General features: G+C 36.4%; 1 protein-coding gene across 1 annotated transcript in view; it reads left to right on the top strand.

Annotated features, from left to right (window-relative positions):
• Nucleotides 1–19,970, top strand: part of cachd1 (cache domain containing 1) — a 137,124-nt gene extending 117,154 nt beyond the window's left edge. The window contains exons 22-27 of the mRNA XM_056460039.1: nt 253–369; nt 2,231–2,382; nt 4,508–4,669; nt 7,837–7,914; nt 11,752–11,853; nt 18,650–19,970. Of these exons, the coding sequence (XP_056316014.1) occupies nt 253–369; nt 2,231–2,382; nt 4,508–4,669; nt 7,837–7,914; nt 11,752–11,853; nt 18,650–18,897 (859 nt within the window). The 3' untranslated portion in view covers nt 18,898–19,970. The remainder of the gene's footprint in view (nt 1–252; nt 370–2,230; nt 2,383–4,507; nt 4,670–7,836; nt 7,915–11,751; nt 11,854–18,649) is intronic.
• The last annotated feature ends 381 nt before the right edge of the window (nt 19,971–20,351 follow it).

The raw sequence follows: 20,351 nt of genomic DNA, 5'->3' as shown, positions 1-20,351 counted from the left end.
CATCGTGATTAAAAATTTCAGCATGACAAAAAGAACATTCAGTACCACCATATGCATACAGTTCTGTTATAAAATCTCTGGGTATTGATCGTGTTACAATAATAATAATAATGTATTATTTGTTGTCTGTTGAATGTCATTGATGTACATAGCAGCATTTCTGTCAGACTAATATCATTGACTTTAGTGAGCTACTTGTTGCGTTTAGGGTGTAACTGACTCAGCTTGCCTTACTACTGTGTGTGTGTGCAGAAATCCGAGCTGTGACGTGCACCAGGAGCCTTTGTCTTTGACTGTAATTGAGCCCAGTCTACAGGATACTCTGCCTCAGTGCATCAACACCAGATGCAGCCAGCGCTTCACCAGCAGGTACAAACTGCCCTTAGCAGGAGCCCTGAGAGTAATGATCATTCTCCTTTCCCTTAACACCTATTATTATTTATTCACAGCCTTTGCTGATCACAACTACAGGCATGCTAGGTTCATCAACAGTGAGAACTATACACAGTAAATCTGTTAAAACGCACAAATAGGGTTCATGAGTTGTCTGATGAATCAGATGTAAACAAAAACAATGGTTCCAACATATTTCCCGTTTAAAATTTTTCATTTTTATAGCTTCCAAGAATCTAAAAAGAGCCACTTATTGATAAATAATATTAAGATAGCTGGTTTAACATTAAGTTTTGATTAAATTGCCTCTTGTAACAGTTATGAAATAGTTTGATAACAAGCAACAAGGATGTTCATGGGCCAATGACTTGACCACATTGAAATGGTCCACAGTGATCAGCATAATTGATTACATTGATTATATATATATATATATATATATATATATATATATATATATATATATATATAGATATATATATATATATGTATATATATATATTAATCCATTTCTCAGTATTTTATAAGAATATAGGCAAAGTGTTTTGGTGCATTTAAACAAAACAGATTTATTAAACAGATATATTTATTAAATTAATATTTTAGTCACCAAACATATTTAGAAATTTAAAGATAATACAATTAAATTCAAGCTAAATATTGCAAAAAAAAGAAGCTAAATTTAGAAAATGTTTTCCTTTTTTAAGTAGGTAAGTTTGAAGTATTCCTTTTGGGTAAGCTCCAGATTTGACTTCAGTACTGACTAATCTAATGTATATACACAAATATAATACTGTATAGCTTCCTATTAAAAAAAAAAAATAATAATTAAAATTAGATTTGTAAGGGGTGTACTTATATATGTGAGCACTGTTTTTAGTTAATTAAATGCTAAATATGAGATGGTAAATATGCATACAAGTTTTTTAATTGAATAACTTTTTAGGCTAAGTTCAAGTTTAAGGCTTAAGTTCATTTCTTATTGTAGAATATTTGTGTGTCTTATTAAATATTTTGGTTGGTATGATGTTTAAACAGATTGTTTGGTTAAAATGATGAAAAATTGTGGAAAATAACATGATGTATACTTCCTTTGCGAATAATAGGATTTGGGGTAGGGTTATTTATAGTACTAAAACTATAAAACTCATTATAGTTGTACTAAAACAATACATACATTATACATGTACATAAAACAATTTTTGTTTGCTTGAAATAAAACAAACATACACACACACACACATATATATATATATATATATGAGCAATATCACATGAGTAGCAGTGCGATATAGCTGTATATAGCAGGCCGAGTGTCCCATTAGTGATGATAAACAGCCATATTGCCCTGCTACAAGTGTGATATTGTGTTTATACAAGAGTTTGACGGCATAATCGTGTCTATAAAAAAGAAAATCAAACATGGGGAGTCTAAAAAAATTTTTGTATGAGGAACTACTTTCTTCAGCTGAACGTCAGAACAGCAGAAACCGTTGCTATTCCACAAATGTCACTTTAGAGCTAGTATTTGAATGATTCTCTAGCGTAATGTCTAAACAGTGATGTCGAAACAGTCAGTTGGTTTTGGAGTCCATGAGTAAAATTAATATACTAATACATAAGGAAATTAATACTTTAATTGAGCAAGATTGCATCATTTGCAAATGAATGTGTTTAAACTTTATATTAACAAACAAATAATAAACGAAGGATCAGTTTCTGCATCTAAATGCATCCTTAAACATTGACAGTCTTCAAAAATATCAAAATGTATTCACACTAAACCTAAATAAGTGCTATATAAGTAACATTGCTTTGTGTCTGTTCTGGGTTTCAGTGACTGTTTTGGTGTTCTGGACTGTGAGTGGTGTATGGTGGATAGCGATGGAAAGACTCACCTGGATAAGCCTTACTGTGCCCTGCAGAAGGAGTGTTTTGGAGGCATAGTGGGCGCCAAGAGTCCTTATGTGGATGGAATGGGCATTTTAGGTGAGCTACTGCTTCTGTAGTGACACACGGCGCGCTTTATTTAGAGCTGCATTTAAAGTGAAGTTAAATAATAAGGTTGAGTCACAGCAGTTGACCAGTTAATAGATTACATGTTTTCTATTTCTATTTTTAGTTTTGTTGTTTAAAGCAAGACACTGCAAGTCACTTTTTTTAACCTGTGTACTTTGAAATTTAGGGTTTACGTCTTTTAATATTTATTGGTTTTTTTTTTAATCTAATGGAAAAGTGTTTCTTTTATTGCACCTATCAATTTGTGTCTGACGATTTCAATTACAGTACATGTTTTAAAGGGCAATTTCTCAAAATAATTATTTTCTCCTGCATTAAGCCATTTCTTGGGTCCAAATACACTGAAAATGAGCGCTTTTAACTTCTCCCCAACCTCCTGCTGGCCTGCAGGTACCCACACTAGTGGATGCTGCTCTCTGATTGACTGTAGGTGATCACTGATGTTATTTTCAATCTGAACACATTTCACACGGCATGATTTGAATCGCCGACAGATCCAGAAATTTCGCATGCCAAATATCACACGGGCATTAGCAACTCAATGGCGATTCCCTCAGATCGCGTCTTTGATATTTCACACTGTGTGATTGTTATTGCGTGAAAGAGCATCGATTTGCCTGAGATTTCAGGCCTTTGTCTGCGATTTGTCAACCTGTCGGCGAGTCAAAATCGGGGCTAAAATCATGCAGTCTGAACTCTGCGTAATGCATTATTTGCATTCAAAGTTGTGCTTGTTAACATTAGTTAAAGCACAGTGAGTTAACATGAATTCACGTTATTTAACTAAAATAACTAACCAAAGTTGAATAAATACAGCAATAAATGTATTATTAATTGTTGTTTGTTCATGTTAGTAAATCCATTAAGTAAGGGATAATCAACAGCTTGCCGTGCGTTAAAGGATTTTAATGCACAACGTGGAGGCGAAGGACCACATGACAAGCAGCGAAATTAAAAATACTTTAAAATAACCACAATCTCGCTTGGAAAACTCTTAACTTGATTTTGTGGCATAATTGATGAGTATTTTTCTAATTTTGCGGATTTCCTGTTTACCAACATTCCTCATCGGTTTCTGGGCAGCACATATGAGTTGCTATGGTAATTACATATGTTTGGGAGAAGCGCATTTATTTCGAACTGTGATTAAAAGTGACTGGAACTACCTGTGCGTTTCAACGAAAATAATGTACACCCTCCAGCCAATCAGAATCAAGAATTTCAACAGACCATGGAATAACAAACATTAACTTATGGACCATTATTTTAAAGTGTTACTGTTTATTCTTCCGTTAAGAAGAAGGTTTTTACAAACAAGTTAAGTCAGAATTATTAGCCCCCCTGTTTATTTTTTCCCCAATTTCTGTTCAACAGAGAGAAGATTTAATCAACACATTTCTAAACATAATAGTTGTAATAACTCTAATTTATAATAACTTATATATTATATCTTTGCCATGATGACAGTAAATAATATTTTCCTAGATACTTTTCAAGACACTTCTATACAGCTTAATGTGACATATAAAGGCTTAACTAGGGTAATTATGTTAACTTGGCAGGTTTGGGGTAACTAGGCAAGTTGTTGAATAACGATGGTTTATTCTATATATATATATATATATATATATATATATATATATATATATATATATATATATATATATATATATATATATATATATATATAGCTTAAAGGGGCTAATTATTTTTACCTTAAAATGTTTTTTTAAAAATGTAGAAAATTTCCTTGCTCTGTTAAACATCATTTGGGAAATACTTAAATAAATTCAAAGGGGGGCTAATAATTCTGACTTCAACTGTATATGTTTATACATAATTTGGCTGATTGTATTCAACGGTTCATTCCAGAAAATTTTGAACCTGACTTCATATAATATTTCACTAAATAAATATAACATTTTAGAATATAAATTGAAAAAAGTTTGCAATTCCTGAAATAATCAATGAAGTGAGGAAGTATGGTGATAACTATTAGTATTTTTACACCATTTACATGCACTGTTTTACCTTGAGGAAAGATATTAGTATGCATGCTACCTTTTTTCATGTCATTATGTTTGCATGTCTTCAGATGAGGAGTTGGCTTCTCTGAACATGATCAAGAGTGCTCCTGTGGGCCCTGTGGCAGGAGGGATTATGGGATGCATCATGGTTCTGGTGTTGGCCGTTTATGCCTACAGGCACCAGATCCATCGTCGCAGTCATCAGCACATGTCACCGCTGGCTGCACAGGGTAAGTCTGGACACTTGAGTCTTATGGAGAAAACATGATTACTTATATTTGGTACTCATAAGAAATGGCATTCGTGTCTTTTATCCTTATTTGAATTTAGTTGATATGCACTAGGGGCAACTAGTGGCTCAGTGGTTAGCGCTGTTGCCTCACAGCAAGAAGGTCACTGATTCGAGTCCCTGGGTCAGTTGGCATTTCTGTGTGGAGTTTGCATGTTCTCTCCGTGTTCGTGTGGGTTTCCTCCAGGTGCTCTGGTTTCACACACAGTCCAAAGACATGCGCTATAGATTAACTGAAGAAACTAAAATGGCTGTAGTGTGTGTGTGTGCATGAGTGTGTATGGGTGTTTCCCAGTACTGGAAATAGTATTTCACTACAATTCTCAAATATTTGCAAACTATATGGATTATTAGATTATCAGACATATTTGCAGGAGCGAATTCTTCCATGGTAAGTGACAATTACTGTGATAATAGTACTAAACACTGCTTTGTTTGACCATAGTAAGTTCCGGTTTTGCCATTCTGAATGAGAAAACCGATACTGCCCCTGTGGTGCGGAAAGGCGCATCCTATTGCCCAGAAACAGAAAGCACACTCTTGAATCAGTCAGATTTCATTCGTTTGGTGCGTTCACATGCAGCTTTTTAGTCTAGATGGGACCAGACGTGAGCCAATGCGAGACGACAACACAGTTGGTTTTCATCAGTGCTAGTTTGTATACATGTATACAACTATCAATTGACACTTGAACTAAAAGACTTCAGGAAAGTGGACAGGAGAGACAGATTTAAGTTGCTCTAAGCAATATTTTTGGCCACAATGTTGGATCAATTTCCAAAACACTTGCAGCCAATCAGCAGTAAGGGATGTGTCTAACTTTAGCAGAGATATAAAAAAAGGACAAGGTTGTGTAATCGCCATGTTTGATTTGATTTGCATTTGGCAAAATTCACAACTTTAAAGTCTACGTAAACCAGAGGTTTTATTTCAGTATGAAGTGCTTCCAACTGAAATGGAATGCTGAGTTCATTCCCAATATTCGCAATAGTTCAATATTGAATCATTCCCTCATAGCAAACTAACTGTTAGAGTGCCACGGTTAAGGATACTGAAATACAGTTGCTATAAAAGCACTTAGGTGGATGTCAACTAAAGGAATGCCACTCCAAATGTGGAAGCAAATGGACAGACTTTGATTAAAAATGAACAAAACTTCAATTCAGTGGATTAATTTGCACGGGTTAATTATTCACCTTAAGAATAACAATGTGAGCAAGCAAAATAAACATTCTAAATTTGGATTTTACATGGTCTTTAAAACATCAGTAGTATATGTAAATTCGTCTCCATCTACTTGTGATCTAATTGGCCATAATGCAGATTAATACCATGTGTAAACAGCCTCTTACTTAACTCCAATTGAACTCACTTAATGTGACAGTCCACCCAAAAATTATTATTTGTGGTTATATCCTTTGAGTTTCTTTGAGTTCATTTTTGGGTGAGCTATCCCTTTAAGAAATTGTTTCGTAAAATTTTGCCAGATAAAGTTTTAGAGTTGTATTATCTTATTTTAATGTAAAAAGTCTAATGTAATATACACTCACCAGCCACTTTATTAGGTACACCTAACTAGTACCGTGTTGGAACCCTTTTGACTTCAGAACTGCCTTAATCCTTCATGGCATAGATTCAACATGGTATTGGAAATATTCCTCAGAGATTTTAGTCCCTATTGACATGATAGCATCACGCAGTTGCTGCAGATTTGTTGAGTGCACATCCATGATGCGATTCTCCCATTCCACCACATTCCTAAGATGCTCTATTGGATTAAGATGAACTCATGTAAACTCATTGCCATGTTCAAGAAACCAGTCTGAGATGATTCACGCTTTATGACATGATGCGTTATCCTGCTAAAAGTAGCCATCAGAAGATGAGTATACTGTGGTCATAAAGGGATAAACTTGTCAGCAACATTACTCAGAAAGGCTGTGGCATTGACGCGATGCATTACACCACCACCACCACCAGCCTGAACCACTGATACAAGGCAGGATGGATCCATGCTTTCATGTTGTTGATGCCAAATTCTGACCCGACCATCTGACGGAAAGTCGCAGTAGATCAGCAGTTTCTGAAATACTCAGACCAGCCCATCTGGCACCAATAACCAAGCCACGATCAAAGTCACTTAAATCACCTTTCTTTCTCCATTTTGATGCTCGGTTTGAACTGCAGCAGATCATCTTGACCATGACTACATGCCTAAATGCATCGAGTTGCTGTCATGCGATTGGCTGATTAGAAATATGCGTTGAGCAGTTGGACAGGTGTACCTAATAAAGTGGCCGGTGAGTGTAGCTTTTGTTTGCTTGTTTATATATTTATGTATTTATTATATTTAAATTATTCTAAATGGGCTTCACCAAGAAGCTGACATGATATTAAATAAAATATGTGATACGATACTCGACATCAATTCAAATGTGTGTTTTGCTTGCATGATGTGAACTGCATTGTATATATTGCTTCAGAACACAGACATTTTGATACAAAGTGTAAACCGATAAAGAGAAGGGTAAAGTCAGCATGAAAAGTCATTTTGGAGACAGAGCAAGTGAAACTCCCTGTAATGAGGGAAAAATTATTGAGTGCACTCTTAAAGTGCACTGCTCCCTGTGCTAATGAGATACTAAAACACCTCTGACCGCTGAAAGGACCTTAGACGGATATAAAAGTAATTTAAAGAGCTGAATTCCCACTTCTCTCGCCGTCGCTCCCTCTAGCAAACTCAGCTTCAGTATGTGCAAGAAGTTTTACTTGATATGATGCAATATAAATCTGCTTGATTCAGTCTGTTTTGCAGTTACATAAACTGTCTGAGAGGGTCTGCTTTGGTTTCAATCTCTATTTTAGATCGAATGGACTGGAATATGTTATATTCCCTTGAATCGGCTCTTTGCAGTTTTGCAATGTCTGTTGGGCATTCGTGGGCAAAAATGAAGTTCATCAATTTAGATTTGACGCCTGTTCTTGTTTTTTTTATGGCTGTGAACCAAAAGAGAAGACAAAGGTAAATTACATCAAATGAGTTCAGGATTGCTCCGTCTTTCTAATCCTTTCCTCTGCCTGTCTGTCTTTCTCTCTTTCTTTTATCAGAAATGTCTGTGCGGATGTCCAACCTGGACAACGAGCGAGATGACAGAGATGAAGACAGCCATGAAGACAGAGGAATAAGTAAGATACACCCAGCTGCCTGTCTGGCACAGCTTCATATGAATTAACATTGAAAACCTATAATGGCCATTTTAGCATTAGCGATTTCACCGAGGGCTTTATGTACATCACATCCGTGGCATTATACAGTATATTCTACCGTCAATGCTGTTTTTCACAGAGTGCATCAGGCACCAAATGGATGATAATCCTTCGATTCTTTGTGTACGGTGTGCTGTTTTATTCTTCTAGACTGAAAAGCAAGCAGTCATGCTCAAAATGGTGCTGTGTCATTCTTGTTTGATAATTGCCTCAAACGGGCATGTGGGTTAGCCTGATGTCGTATTTGGGCTCATCTTTAGTGACAATATTATAATGTGTTTCTGCATTCTCGTTCAGACACGCGTTTTGTAATCAGAATCATATTTAATAGCATTAGATTTATAGCACAGAGTTGTTTTAATTACATTTTGTTCTGTTAGAAATCTACATTGTTTAACTCTCAGAAATCTGAATGATTGAGCAGGATTAGGATATAACATTGATTGTCAATGGAAAAAAAAACACTTGTTCTATAGAAAGCATGTATGGCATTTATTGGCAAACTTGATGCAGGATTGACTGCCATTGTAAATGCATAACTGTCAGTGCATTCAATTTTGTTTTTGTTGTTTTAATTGTCAGAATAATCATCATTGTGGCAGAAATAGTCTAGAGTGAGTTTAAGAACTTAACCCAAAATACTACAAACGTTTAGGCTCAAATGCAACCTGTAAACAGGAACTGACCAGCTTTGTCAAAAACAAAGACTAAAATTGTTTGGAAAGCGTTTGGCTGACTATAATGTGCTTGCATCTGTGTGTTTGCATAGTAATTTTTAATGAAGGTGCAAAATTTAATAACAAAACAGGTTAGTTTATAAACCTCAACATGTAAACAAACAGTTTAGAGCAGGGGTCAGGAACCTTTTCAGCAAAGAACCATTTCTGATTTGTTTTAGCAAATGTATTTTTTTAAAGAGCCATTGGGGGTGTGTATATAACAAAACCTTTATTTATTAATAAACAAAACCTTTGTTTATGTTCATGCACTACTCAAAAATAAACAAATATAACGCATCATATTGTATGGACAAAGGACAATTTATAGATTTTTTTTCTTTTTGCCATCGCCACTCATGAATGCTGTTTGTATTTACATGCACGAGGTTACCATAGAAATGTAAGTTGCTTGCCCTTTATTGGTGTCACGATTCAAGTTAAGCATCACATATGTGCATTGGTTAAAAAGTAATTTAATAACTGAGTTCTTATTAATTTTGCTGTAGAAAATACAATAAAAAGGGAATTGTAATTGTATTTTTAATAGGAAACTAGTTTCTTGTGACAGTTATAATTCTCCAGAGACAGCTGGAGAGCCACATATTTTTGGTCAAAGAGCCACATGGGGCTCCCTAGCCATAGGTTCCCTACCCCTGGTTTAGAGCATGTCATAATCTTTCATTTCTAAATATTCTACTGTAGTGTTCGTTGTTGAAGGGATGGTTCACACAATAATTAAAACTCTTTTATTATTTACTCACCGTTCACTTTGATCCAAACCTATTCGAGATTTCCTTCTGAACATAAAAGAAGTTATTTAGAAAAAAGATTGCTTCCAAAATTGCATACTTCCATAGTATGTAGTACGTATACAACGGTGTACAAGCGGAGTAGTCGTGAATGGCAGCAAAGCGACGCAAATAATGTGGGTAGGTCATGTGGTCATGACCAATGGTGGATGGATTACGTCCGAATTTCAATCATACTACTCAAATTCATACTATATAGAATGGAGATGCCCAAACTAGGGCCCACGGGCCAAAGTGGGCCCATGGTAACCTTTTATTTGGCCCACCATGCCTGAGAAGAGAGGAAGAATGATGGGGATGATTTAGAGATTGTATGTATCCCATAGACTGTCAAAGATATGGACACAGTATCTGTGACGTCACCTATAGGTTTCTGAAGAGCGCGAATGAAGCTACAAATGGGCATGGCCAACTTCCGCCATTTTGTTCGTGCATCATCGCTCTAACCGGGGGAAACTAAATAAGAACAAAGAGGCAGAGCTACAGACACCTGCTAGTATTTTGCTTAGACAGGCTTTTCTTTGGGGAAACGCCTAATCCTTCATTACCTGCGACTCGTTTGTGTTCTGACCACTTGTGCTTGGTTGTATACTATATCAATACAGTGTTTAGACTTTTAAAAACACCGTTGTAATACATTGAGCCACTACACTGCATAGCATTGAGCCACAGCAAATACAGTCTGTGTTAATAAATGAAAGGCTTTTTATGAAATCCAGGCATAAAACTGTATGACAATGTTTCAGATGACTGTTCTATAGCCTACAGCTAATCAATCTTTCAGATTCTGGAGTGCTTTACAGGTCTAAAGAAAATTATAAATGATACATTATCCTAAATAAAACAAATACATTTATTGAGATGGTATAAGTATATACATATGTATATATATATCACCTGAGAAATGGAGGCAAATTGAATGGTTTGTGAGCACAATTAAGTGCACACAGCATGCCATATTATCTGATAATTGTAGGAAATAATTCCAAAAAGGTCATTGACTGTGTAAAGCCACATAAAACAAAACAAAAATAGGATGTATATTTCGAGTTCAGCAGCTAATCAGCCGGAATCAGCTGAGGTGAAGTGACGACGACCAGAAAGATTTTGGTTCATATAGCTAATATTACCCCCCCCCCCCCACAGTTGTCATGAAGGGTAATTTTAGCTATATGAACCAAAATCTTTCTTTGTACCAGGCTGTAAACACCTTTTTTTCTGCTGTAAAGTTGACTATTTTGCTAATCCAGTAATCTAGAGGTAGAGAAAGTGTTTCAGCTGTTAAATATAGATCGGCTGTGAAGCGCGCGTTTGTATCATAATTAAGAGTGCTGGTGAAAGGGAGATAAAAACACGACAGGAACAGGTAATTTGTTAAAAAAAAAAAAACAATATTATTGCATTAGAGCTTAAATAAATATAATAACGCAAAAACAACATTACATACGCATATTAATACAGCTGTTCTGTGTCAGTTAAATCAGTTAACGGTTGAAATTTTTAACCCAAATGGTTGAGTATTGAATAAATAACCCATTAAAGGTTCAAAATAACCCAACAAAGCACCAAATGTTTTAAACTCAACCATTGGGTTAAATAAATAACTGAATATAATAAAGTGTGGCATAATTGGTTGTTTGATCAGTTTAGTCATCTGTATAAATATACTACAACAGCTTAAGCATAAAAGTTTGACAGAATGCTGCGGCTGACCGCAGAACAAAATGAGGCGAACCATGGTAAAAAAAAAAACGCCCATTTTTAGACTGTAGTAATTTTTCTGCAACCATGGAAGTCGAGGGGTACCATCAACCAGCATATTTCAAAATGTCTTATTTGTTCAATAGACAAAGGTTTAAAACCACACAAGGTAAAGTAAATGCTGAGGTAAATCACGTTTGATCAAAATAAGTAAATCAAATTATGTAACTTGAAATGTAAAAATACATCAGCATGTTTAGAAATAATTATTCTAAGTGAACTTGATTCAAATGCAGGCTGAGTGTAGCTTTGCATGTCTGAATAAGTCATATTTTTGCATTTGTTCTCAATGTTTACCGAGTTCATCTTCAGTATAACCTTTTATATGAGAAATATCTGCAAGTGTGTTATTGCCTTTTAAATTTCCTGTTCTCCTGCACTGCGCTGGTCAGCTTTAGACCCAAGTGTTTTATTGTTATATGACCGCTTGCCTTTTTCTCTCTCTCTCTCTCTCTCTCTCTCCGCAGTCAGCAACACTCGATTCATTGCTGCAGTTATTGAGAGGCACACACACAGTCCAGAACGACGGCGGAGATACTGGGGCCGGTCAGGGACTGAAAGTGACCACGGTAAGCGTGAATATGCAGTGTCAGTACACTCTTCCCTTAAAATCAAAAAGAAAAAAAAGATCCTTTTGAAAACGAAGGTTAAAGTAATGTTCAAAAGAGCCACCACCAAATGTCTCACTTAAAAAAAATCTAGTGAGTTTTCTTATTGAAATAAAGCAATGCCTTCAGTGTATGCTTGTGTTGGGCCTGTATTTCATTGGCGGCTCCGGGCTTGGGTTACACTGAGTCTATAGTGCATGCTAAATCTGCCGCCCCTCAGGGACAGCAGGCTTTCTGGAGATCATTGTGTAACCAGCAAGAGGAGAAAGGGCAGGCCTATTCCACAAGGAGAGGTGCAATGAGAGAACCGGAGGAAGAAAGACAGCAAAGTGGGCAGATTGAGAGATGCCAGAACAGTTAGAGGTGGTAAAGACCAAGTACAAAAAGTTTCTTTCCTGTATTTTTATTTGGCTGGGTGAGAGGTGGCCTCCCACAGGCTTGCTCAGTCATCCAGCTTAAGGGGTCGGTTTAAAGCAATATCGATTTGGCTTTTGAGCGCATATGCAGCTTTTTCCTGCGCGCTCTGACTCATTACCCATCCACCAACACAGCCAGTTTTCGCCAGGAGCTACGCAGATATACTCGCTTCAGATCGAGGTTTTAAGAATGTCTTTAAACAGAGATGTTTTTTAGTATTATTCGCCAGGAGATGGCTTTAAGTACTTATTTGCTTTCTAGGTTTTTTTATGTTTTGGGATAGATCCTGATCTCAAAGCAGTAAACCAGCTGTTTTAGTCTGACTGCTGAGGTTTAGAGCGGCTTCCAAATCTGCTTTAAAGAGGCTCATGCAAACATTGATCAAAGTGAGCATCATAAGAGGTTTTTGACCTTTCTCTTCAGCTCCGATTTGGTTCCAAATGTCACACGTGGTTGAACGTTTGGCCACTTGACTGCAGGACAAGGCCTTTTTAGTGCTGTTTGTAAGGACCTGGTATACTCGTAGCTATTGTTTTTATTCTTTGCATGGGGTTGGAAGAAGTTTGAAATACACAAGCTATTAAAATCAACATCATACGCTTCACTCCTAAGGAAGTTTTGGCCGATAACCGATGGCGTAAACTAACGAATTACAAATACTCTGATTACAGTAATTGAGTAGTTTTTCTCAGGAATTGTACTTTACTAAGTAGATTTAAAATGTGTATATTTACTTCAGTACATTTTTTTGTGCTGTATCTGTATTTTTACTGTATAGCGATGTTTTGCTTAAACCTGCAGTACTTTGCTTTTTTTCTTCTTGTCTGTAGTGATTGGCCAAGTAGAATAAGTTCTGTGATTCCCGTCCAATGAAATCATATCAGACAGAACAGCTTGGATGTTTCAGAATTACAACGAATACAGTATGAAAGCATTAATAGTGAAAAAACATGCCCAGACATGCCCCTACGCACACATAGACCAGAGGTGCCCAAAACTTAATTCATCTTTTTTATTTCTATAGCGCTTTTACAATGTAGATTGTTTCAAATCAGCTTAACATAAAAGTTCTAGTAAACTGAAACTGCTTCAGTCTGGTTTTTACATTTGAAGTTCAGTTTAGTTCAGTTCAGTGTGGTTAAAATTTCACTGCTGAAAGTCCAAACACTGAAGAGCAAATCCATTGATGCGCAGCTCCAAAACCAAGGAAGCCATTGGCAAACAAACCTCACCAATTGACAAAAGTGAAGGACAAAACTTTGAGAAAAACCAGGCTCAGTTGCAGTCTAGCCGCCAGAGGCTGGAGAACGGTGGACGTCCATCGTGGAGAAGCTTTAGGTGTGAGTAGGTCACCAGCGAGTGTTCAGGCGAGCCCATGGGATCAATACTGTGACTTGTCTGTCACTGGGGTATTTCAGGAATCAGTCTGGCACTCTGCACTCCTCCTGTTTCTGAAGATCTACCTAAATGCAGAATTCAGCGGCAGCATTGATTAAATGCACCTGTCTTTAATTACCAAGTGCTTCTTCAGATCCTGCTTAGTTGGTTTAGTTGTATTTGATGTTGGAGCTGAACTCTGCAGGAAGGTAGATCTCCAGGAACTGCATTAAGCACTCTTGATTTAGGCAGTAGGTCATTGATTTAAAAGATGAATCTCTAGTGTATGAAAAAATATATCTTTTGAAACAAATTTTTCGTTTGTCATAATTTGTATTTTAATTTTAATGAATTTTTTTGGTCCAATATCTACTATATAAACAAGAATAACGAATAACATCTGAGGTGAAGTGCTTCAAAACAAGTCCCCTATATGCTATAGTGCAGGGGTCAACAATCTCATTCATGGAGGTCTAGTGCCCTACAGGGTTTAGCTCCAACTTGCCTCAACACAGCTGCCTGGGTGTTTCAAGTATATCTAGTAAGACCTTGATTAGCTTGTTCAGGTGTTTTTGATTAGGGTTGGAGCTAAAATCTGCAGGACACTGGACCTCCAGGAAAAGTTTGGTGATCCCTGCTATAGCGCCAAAACAAAAACTGGTTTGTTAAATAAAATTAAAGTGAAATATTCACAGTTTCAGAGAAAATTATATTAAACTATTTTCATTTTTAATGACAAAATCATCCATTGCGCATGTCAGTTTCAATTTACTTTAATCAAGTAATTTGAATAAGAAAGACAGGCTTTTACAATGTATTCGCAGCACTGAATGTGTTCCCAGATTACCTTGGAAGAATGAACTCTGTTTGAAGACTAAGAGAACTCACAAACTTGTTGTGAAAATGGAGATGTCTGCATATTTGTGTCTGTCAAATAAAATTGCTAAAAACACCTTAATATTTTAGAGAAAGTAGTTAAAGTTTGCATAACCAAATGTTTGAGCTTATCTGCCCGTGACCCACCCATAAGTAAATACGCAGCTATTTTTTGATTACCTGACCTGCACATTAAAGGCAGCACTTGCGGATTTAACTGAGAAATTAGTGTCACCCACGTGACGGAACTCATCGTGAAGGTAAAAAATTAAACATGCTAGACTTTCTGCGATGGTGTCGTGAGGCATCGCAGACATGGTATCGGTTGTCGTGAAGTATGCCACATTACACGAGAAGAAAGGATTGAATCTTGTCCATTTGTTGTTTGCGACTCCCAACGACATCCAACGTCAAGGAAATTGTGCCGAAATCGTGCCGAAATCATATGATCTGACCAGGGCTTTAGAACAGATACGTTTACTCTACTTGCACTACATTTTCTTGAATATGATTTTTCAGTACTTTCTTCGTCACTGCCGATAACAGACAATAAAAAAAGTCTTGAATCGAATGAGTGGTTACAAACAAAACACACATTCAGCAGTTCACTCGTTTTATTTTTAAGGCTTAACTGCAGAAAACAAGGAAGGCTTCAGATCTTTCTCTCCCAAAATCATTAACAAATTGCAATTTGCCAACATGATCTGGTCACTCTTTAACTAAATGAACCACAGAAAATACCATGTTAACCTATTAACTTTATTCTCCGCATACGAGCGGGCGCAGCCATTTGAATCATTTTGGCTCGAGACTTCCGGTCTCATTCACTTCTATTCATTTTTAGACGTTAAAAACAGCTCGTTTTGCTGCTTGGTGTTGCAAACTGATATTTTCTTATTATATTATTCTACTTGGTCTGTATTGTCATGCAAACACTTGTTTGTAGATTAAGTAGTTTGACTGTTTTCTGCCGTTTATTTTTCCTAGTCATTTCTCCCATAGGCAGCTGAATCGGAAGTTCTAAAACAATCGTAAAAACGCGCACACTTCCGCATTGAAGAATAAGGTCAATATAATTGTCATGGATGTATCAACAGGCACAACATTTGTTTTGGAAAGCTCAGAGTCTCAAAACAAACTTAAATTTGGCTTAAAACTGTGTATAAATTACTAGTTTGTTCTTTCAGTTTTGCATTTAGTGTATTGGTGGCTCTTGGTGTGTACTTTTATTTTTACACAAGTTTTTGTAGGCAGTGTGTGACATTTAGTTGCCAGAAAGCATCTCATTTATTATTCACTTCAGCTATTGAATGTTCAACTTCTTGCGTTGCTGTCTAAACAGGAACTGTAGCAGTTGACAGAGGGAAATGGATTTGGGTTGTTGTCAACATTAACATGAGCTTTTTTTTCTAAAGTTGCCTAAAAGGAGGTGTATAATTTGCATACAAGCTTTAAATCACATTTCTTGTTTATTTGATTTTCCTTTTTTCAGTCTGACATAACATTTGTATTGTATTTTATTATTTAAAACCGCTCGTATAAAAATAGGTGTAGTAGGACGTACGTGTCAGGGCATGTGCTTTGCTCGAAGATAAAACTGAAAAGAACAAGAACATCATGTCACACTTCTGCCACTCCTGTGAACCGCAACTACATAATTAACGTAGTCATTACTGCTACTGTATCAGTGTTTGTAGAACAAATGCTTGTTTTTATAATTATAAGTAACATTACACTGGTTAAGACATTATTATTGGTATCCATGAAAAATAATGTTTCTGTATATGTGTTGTTTATAGTATTTAGCACCTTTTGCTGGCACAGAATGAATCTACTTATCTACACTACCTGACAAAAGTCTTGTCGTGGATCCCAGTTGTGAGAGCAACATAATAACTTGACTTCTAGTTGACTGTTTAGAATAAAGTCTCAGAAGGTAGATTTTTCTAATGAATCATCTGTTGATCTGCATCCCAATCATCACAAATACTGAGATTCTCAAAGAAATCAGTCGTTTGGTGTTGGAAAAAATCATGGTTTGGGTTACATTCAGTATGGGGGTGTGCGAGAGATCTGCAGAGGGGATAGCAACAACAGCAGCCTGAGGTATCAAGACATTGGTGCTGCTCGTTACATTACAAACCACAGGAGAGGGCAACTTCTTCAGCAGGATAGCGCTGCTTCTCATACTTCAGCCTCCACATCAAAGTTTCTGTAAGCAAAGAAGGTCAAGTTGTTCCAGGATTGGCCAGCCCAATCACCAGATATGAACATTATTGAGCATGGGCTAAGATGGAGGAGGCATTGAAGATGAATCCAAAGAATTGTGATGAATTTATTTGAGTCATTGCAGAGATGTATGGATGCTGTCCTTCAAGCTCATCGGAGTCATACACAATATTAATTATTTTTCCACTGAACCATGACGTTATATTCGATACTGTACATTATTTCTGTTAAGTGACAAGACTTTAGTCTAAGCAAAGTCAGACATTACTGTCTTAATTAAATAATTAAAAATCAAGGCATGATCATATTTTATTTTGGTGAAATACGCATAATCTAGAGGCCTTTGCCTTTCATATAAGCCACTTCTGATACAACATGATTAACTAGAAGTCAAGTTATTGTTTGTTGTTCCTAAAACTTGGATAGGCAAGAAGAATTTTGTCAGGTAGTGTACTTTTATTAAAAAAAACAGGCATGTATGGGGGGAAACACCCAATAATCAATTAAAGTCATTTGTACTTTATGCGGCTTATTGGTGACAAAATGCTCATAGACATTACAGAGTGATTGATCACGAAGCAGTCTGGCATATTTGTTATCCACGACACATCAAGCTTTTATCCAGACAAAAATATGACACAATGACTGTCGTAACCGAGATTAAAAATTGTGTAGCCTGAAGGGAGCTTTAGAGATGTAAAAATCTGTACTTGTAGGACATTTTAGACTCAAATTTAATGGTAAGACTTCAGTATAGGGACCAATTCTCACTATGAACTTGTAGCGAATTGCCTGCCTATTATTAAGATATTGCCTGTTTATTGTTACTTCTAAAATACATATTCTGCTTGATCTTATTCTACATCCCCAACCCTACACAATACCTAAATCCAACTACTACCGTAATAATTATTAGCAAATAAGATGTTTGTTAAGCTAATGCTTTGTTAATAGCATGAATTGTACCTCAGAAGAAAGTGTGACCATTTTACAGTTGAAGACAAAATATTATTATAATTCTTTTTCAAATATTTCCCAAATTATGTTTAACGGAGCAAGGAATTTTTTACAGGAATTGCTATATTTTTTTTATGAGCCCTCTTGAGCTTTTTTTTCAGTTGTCTACAGAACAAACCACTGTTATACCTAATTAAGCCTAAGTAGGCTGAGTACTAGTATCTTGTAATATATCACTTGTAAAATATGTACTGTCATCATGACAAAGATGAAAGAAGTTTAGAAATGTGTTGAAAAAATCTTTCACTGTAAAAAGTGAAAACTTAAATGACTTCCACTTGTTACAATTAAATCAATTAAGTTTGACAAACTTAATTTATGACAGATTTCAGTAATAAATTAAGTTAGTTCTTTTAGGTGAAACAAGTTTGTCCTTTATTTAAGAGAACAAGAATGGAACAGTACAGTACAAATAATTCCCTTCCCACGTTAATACAATAATAATAGTAATAATACTTTTATTGCGGTACGAATAATTTCCCTTCCATGTTAATATAATAATAATAATACTTTTATGTTTTGGTATTGTTTACTATTAATAGTAAACAATGCTTATACTTGCCATAAATAAATGACTAAAACTTGTTACACACCTAAAAGAACTAAATTTATTACTGAAAACTCATAAATTAAGTTTGTCAAACTTAATTGATTTAATTGTAACAAGTCAAAGTTATTTGTTTAAGTTTTGACATTTCACAGTGTTCCGTTAAACTAAAATTGGGAGGAAAAAATATACAGGGGGCTAATAATTCAGGAGGGCTAATAATCCTGACTTCAACTGTAACTTACACTAACTGTAGCTTCCAAAAAAGCTCATTTTGATTGCTCTTCTATGCAGGTTACAGCACCATGAGCCCTCAGGAGGACAGTGAGAACCCGCCCTGCAATAACGATCCTCTCTCAGCGGGCGTTGATGTGGGCAATCACGACGAGGACCTTGACCTGGACACTCCTCCACAGACAGCCGCTCTTCTCAGCCACAAATTCCACCCCTATCGGCACCCCCACACGCACCACCCTCTGCATCTGCACACACACCACCTCCAGGCCGCCGTCACCGTTCACAGTGTGGACGCCGAGTGCTGATCCTGCCCACCCGTGACCTCAGAACCAACCCCCAACCCTGCCTTCACCACCACTAATACCCAACACCAACCAACCCTTCAAGAAGAGGAGAGGAACTGAACTCCTTGCTCCCCTTGAGGTGCTTGTTGACCATATAGGCGAACGTTTGACCTCTGTAGAGGTTACGCGGGAGTGGATTTGGCAGGTACATACGATACAGTTTTGTTTTTTTCAGAAAACATTGAAGATGAAAGGATTATTTTTCTACTATTTATTTAACAGGAGATAAATGAATGAAAAAAATAAGATTGACTGAATCTGTCAGCTTTTCTATCAAGCCCGTAGAGGTCGATTTAGTACTCAGCCCTGGTTTTGTCCTCAACTAGACTGCACAGCAGCTTTTGAAGGATTCAATTCATGGCACATTTTGAATTTCTCGTGGGGAGAGTAAACAAAACATATCAAGGAACAATAGATGCGAATGCCACATCAAGGAGATGTGAAAATGTGGCGTATTCTTGAGGAGCTGTCACTCTCTGGATTGTTTTTGGTTCCTTTTTTATGGTAAATCTCTAGACAATGTTCAGTGTGACCAAGGTGTCGGGCTCCAAACCCAGTGTGAGACTTTTTTATTATTTTAAAAGATGACTGGGAGAGAAGACTATGCTCAGTCCTGCCACTGTGTGTAAAAGCTCTCGTCGTGTTTCTGATTATTTTACATTTGGTGTACGAGAGAATGAGAGAAGCCGAGTGTGCATGTTTTGGTGCTTGTGTAGGTAATTGTGTGTGTGTGTGTGTGTGTGAACGCGATTGGATGTTTGATGGTACAGATGGATCGTCTCCATTAATGGTGTCTTCTTTTTTTTTTAAGTCATTAGTCAGTATTGATGGAATGCCATGACATTTTTCAGATCCTTCTAAACCCATGTGCACTTTTTTTTTTCTCAGCTGCTCGTCTGCTGATATGTAGACATCGTGCTCCTATGATTTTAGAGGGATTGTGTCTATTGTTTTCAGAATGAAATGATATACCATGTATATACATCTAAAGTTTAACAAAGTAGCTATAAATGTGTCATACACTACAAACCTTTCATTCTCGTCGGAAGTGTTTTTGTCATTGTTTATTGACTTGATGACGTGACGTGAGATTTGGGTGTAGAAAACTTTGAATTGATTTTGCAATACATTTACAGTACATTCTAATTACATGCGATGTTATGCTGCGACACATTAGTTTTTTTCCTAACTAGGCCTGTCACGATAAGGAATTTTTGTTGTATGACATATTGTCACAGAAATTGTTGCGATAAGTGATATTATTGTCATTTTGAGATCAATTTTTGCCACTGATTATATATTAATTATATTACAGCATAATAATGCAAATAGCCATAAACCATTAAAAATGTAAATGTCCTATTATTAAATGTCCTATTAGGTAAATTTCCAATTATTAACATTGACACCGGTGA

Source organism: Danio aesculapii, chromosome 6 (genome assembly GCF_903798145.1).
Source record: "Danio aesculapii chromosome 6, fDanAes4.1, whole genome shotgun sequence".
Classification (NCBI taxonomy): Eukaryota; Metazoa; Chordata; class Actinopteri; order Cypriniformes; family Danionidae; genus Danio; species Danio aesculapii.
Note: the sequence above shows the minus strand (reverse complement) of the source record. Positions and strands in the feature narration are given on the sequence as shown.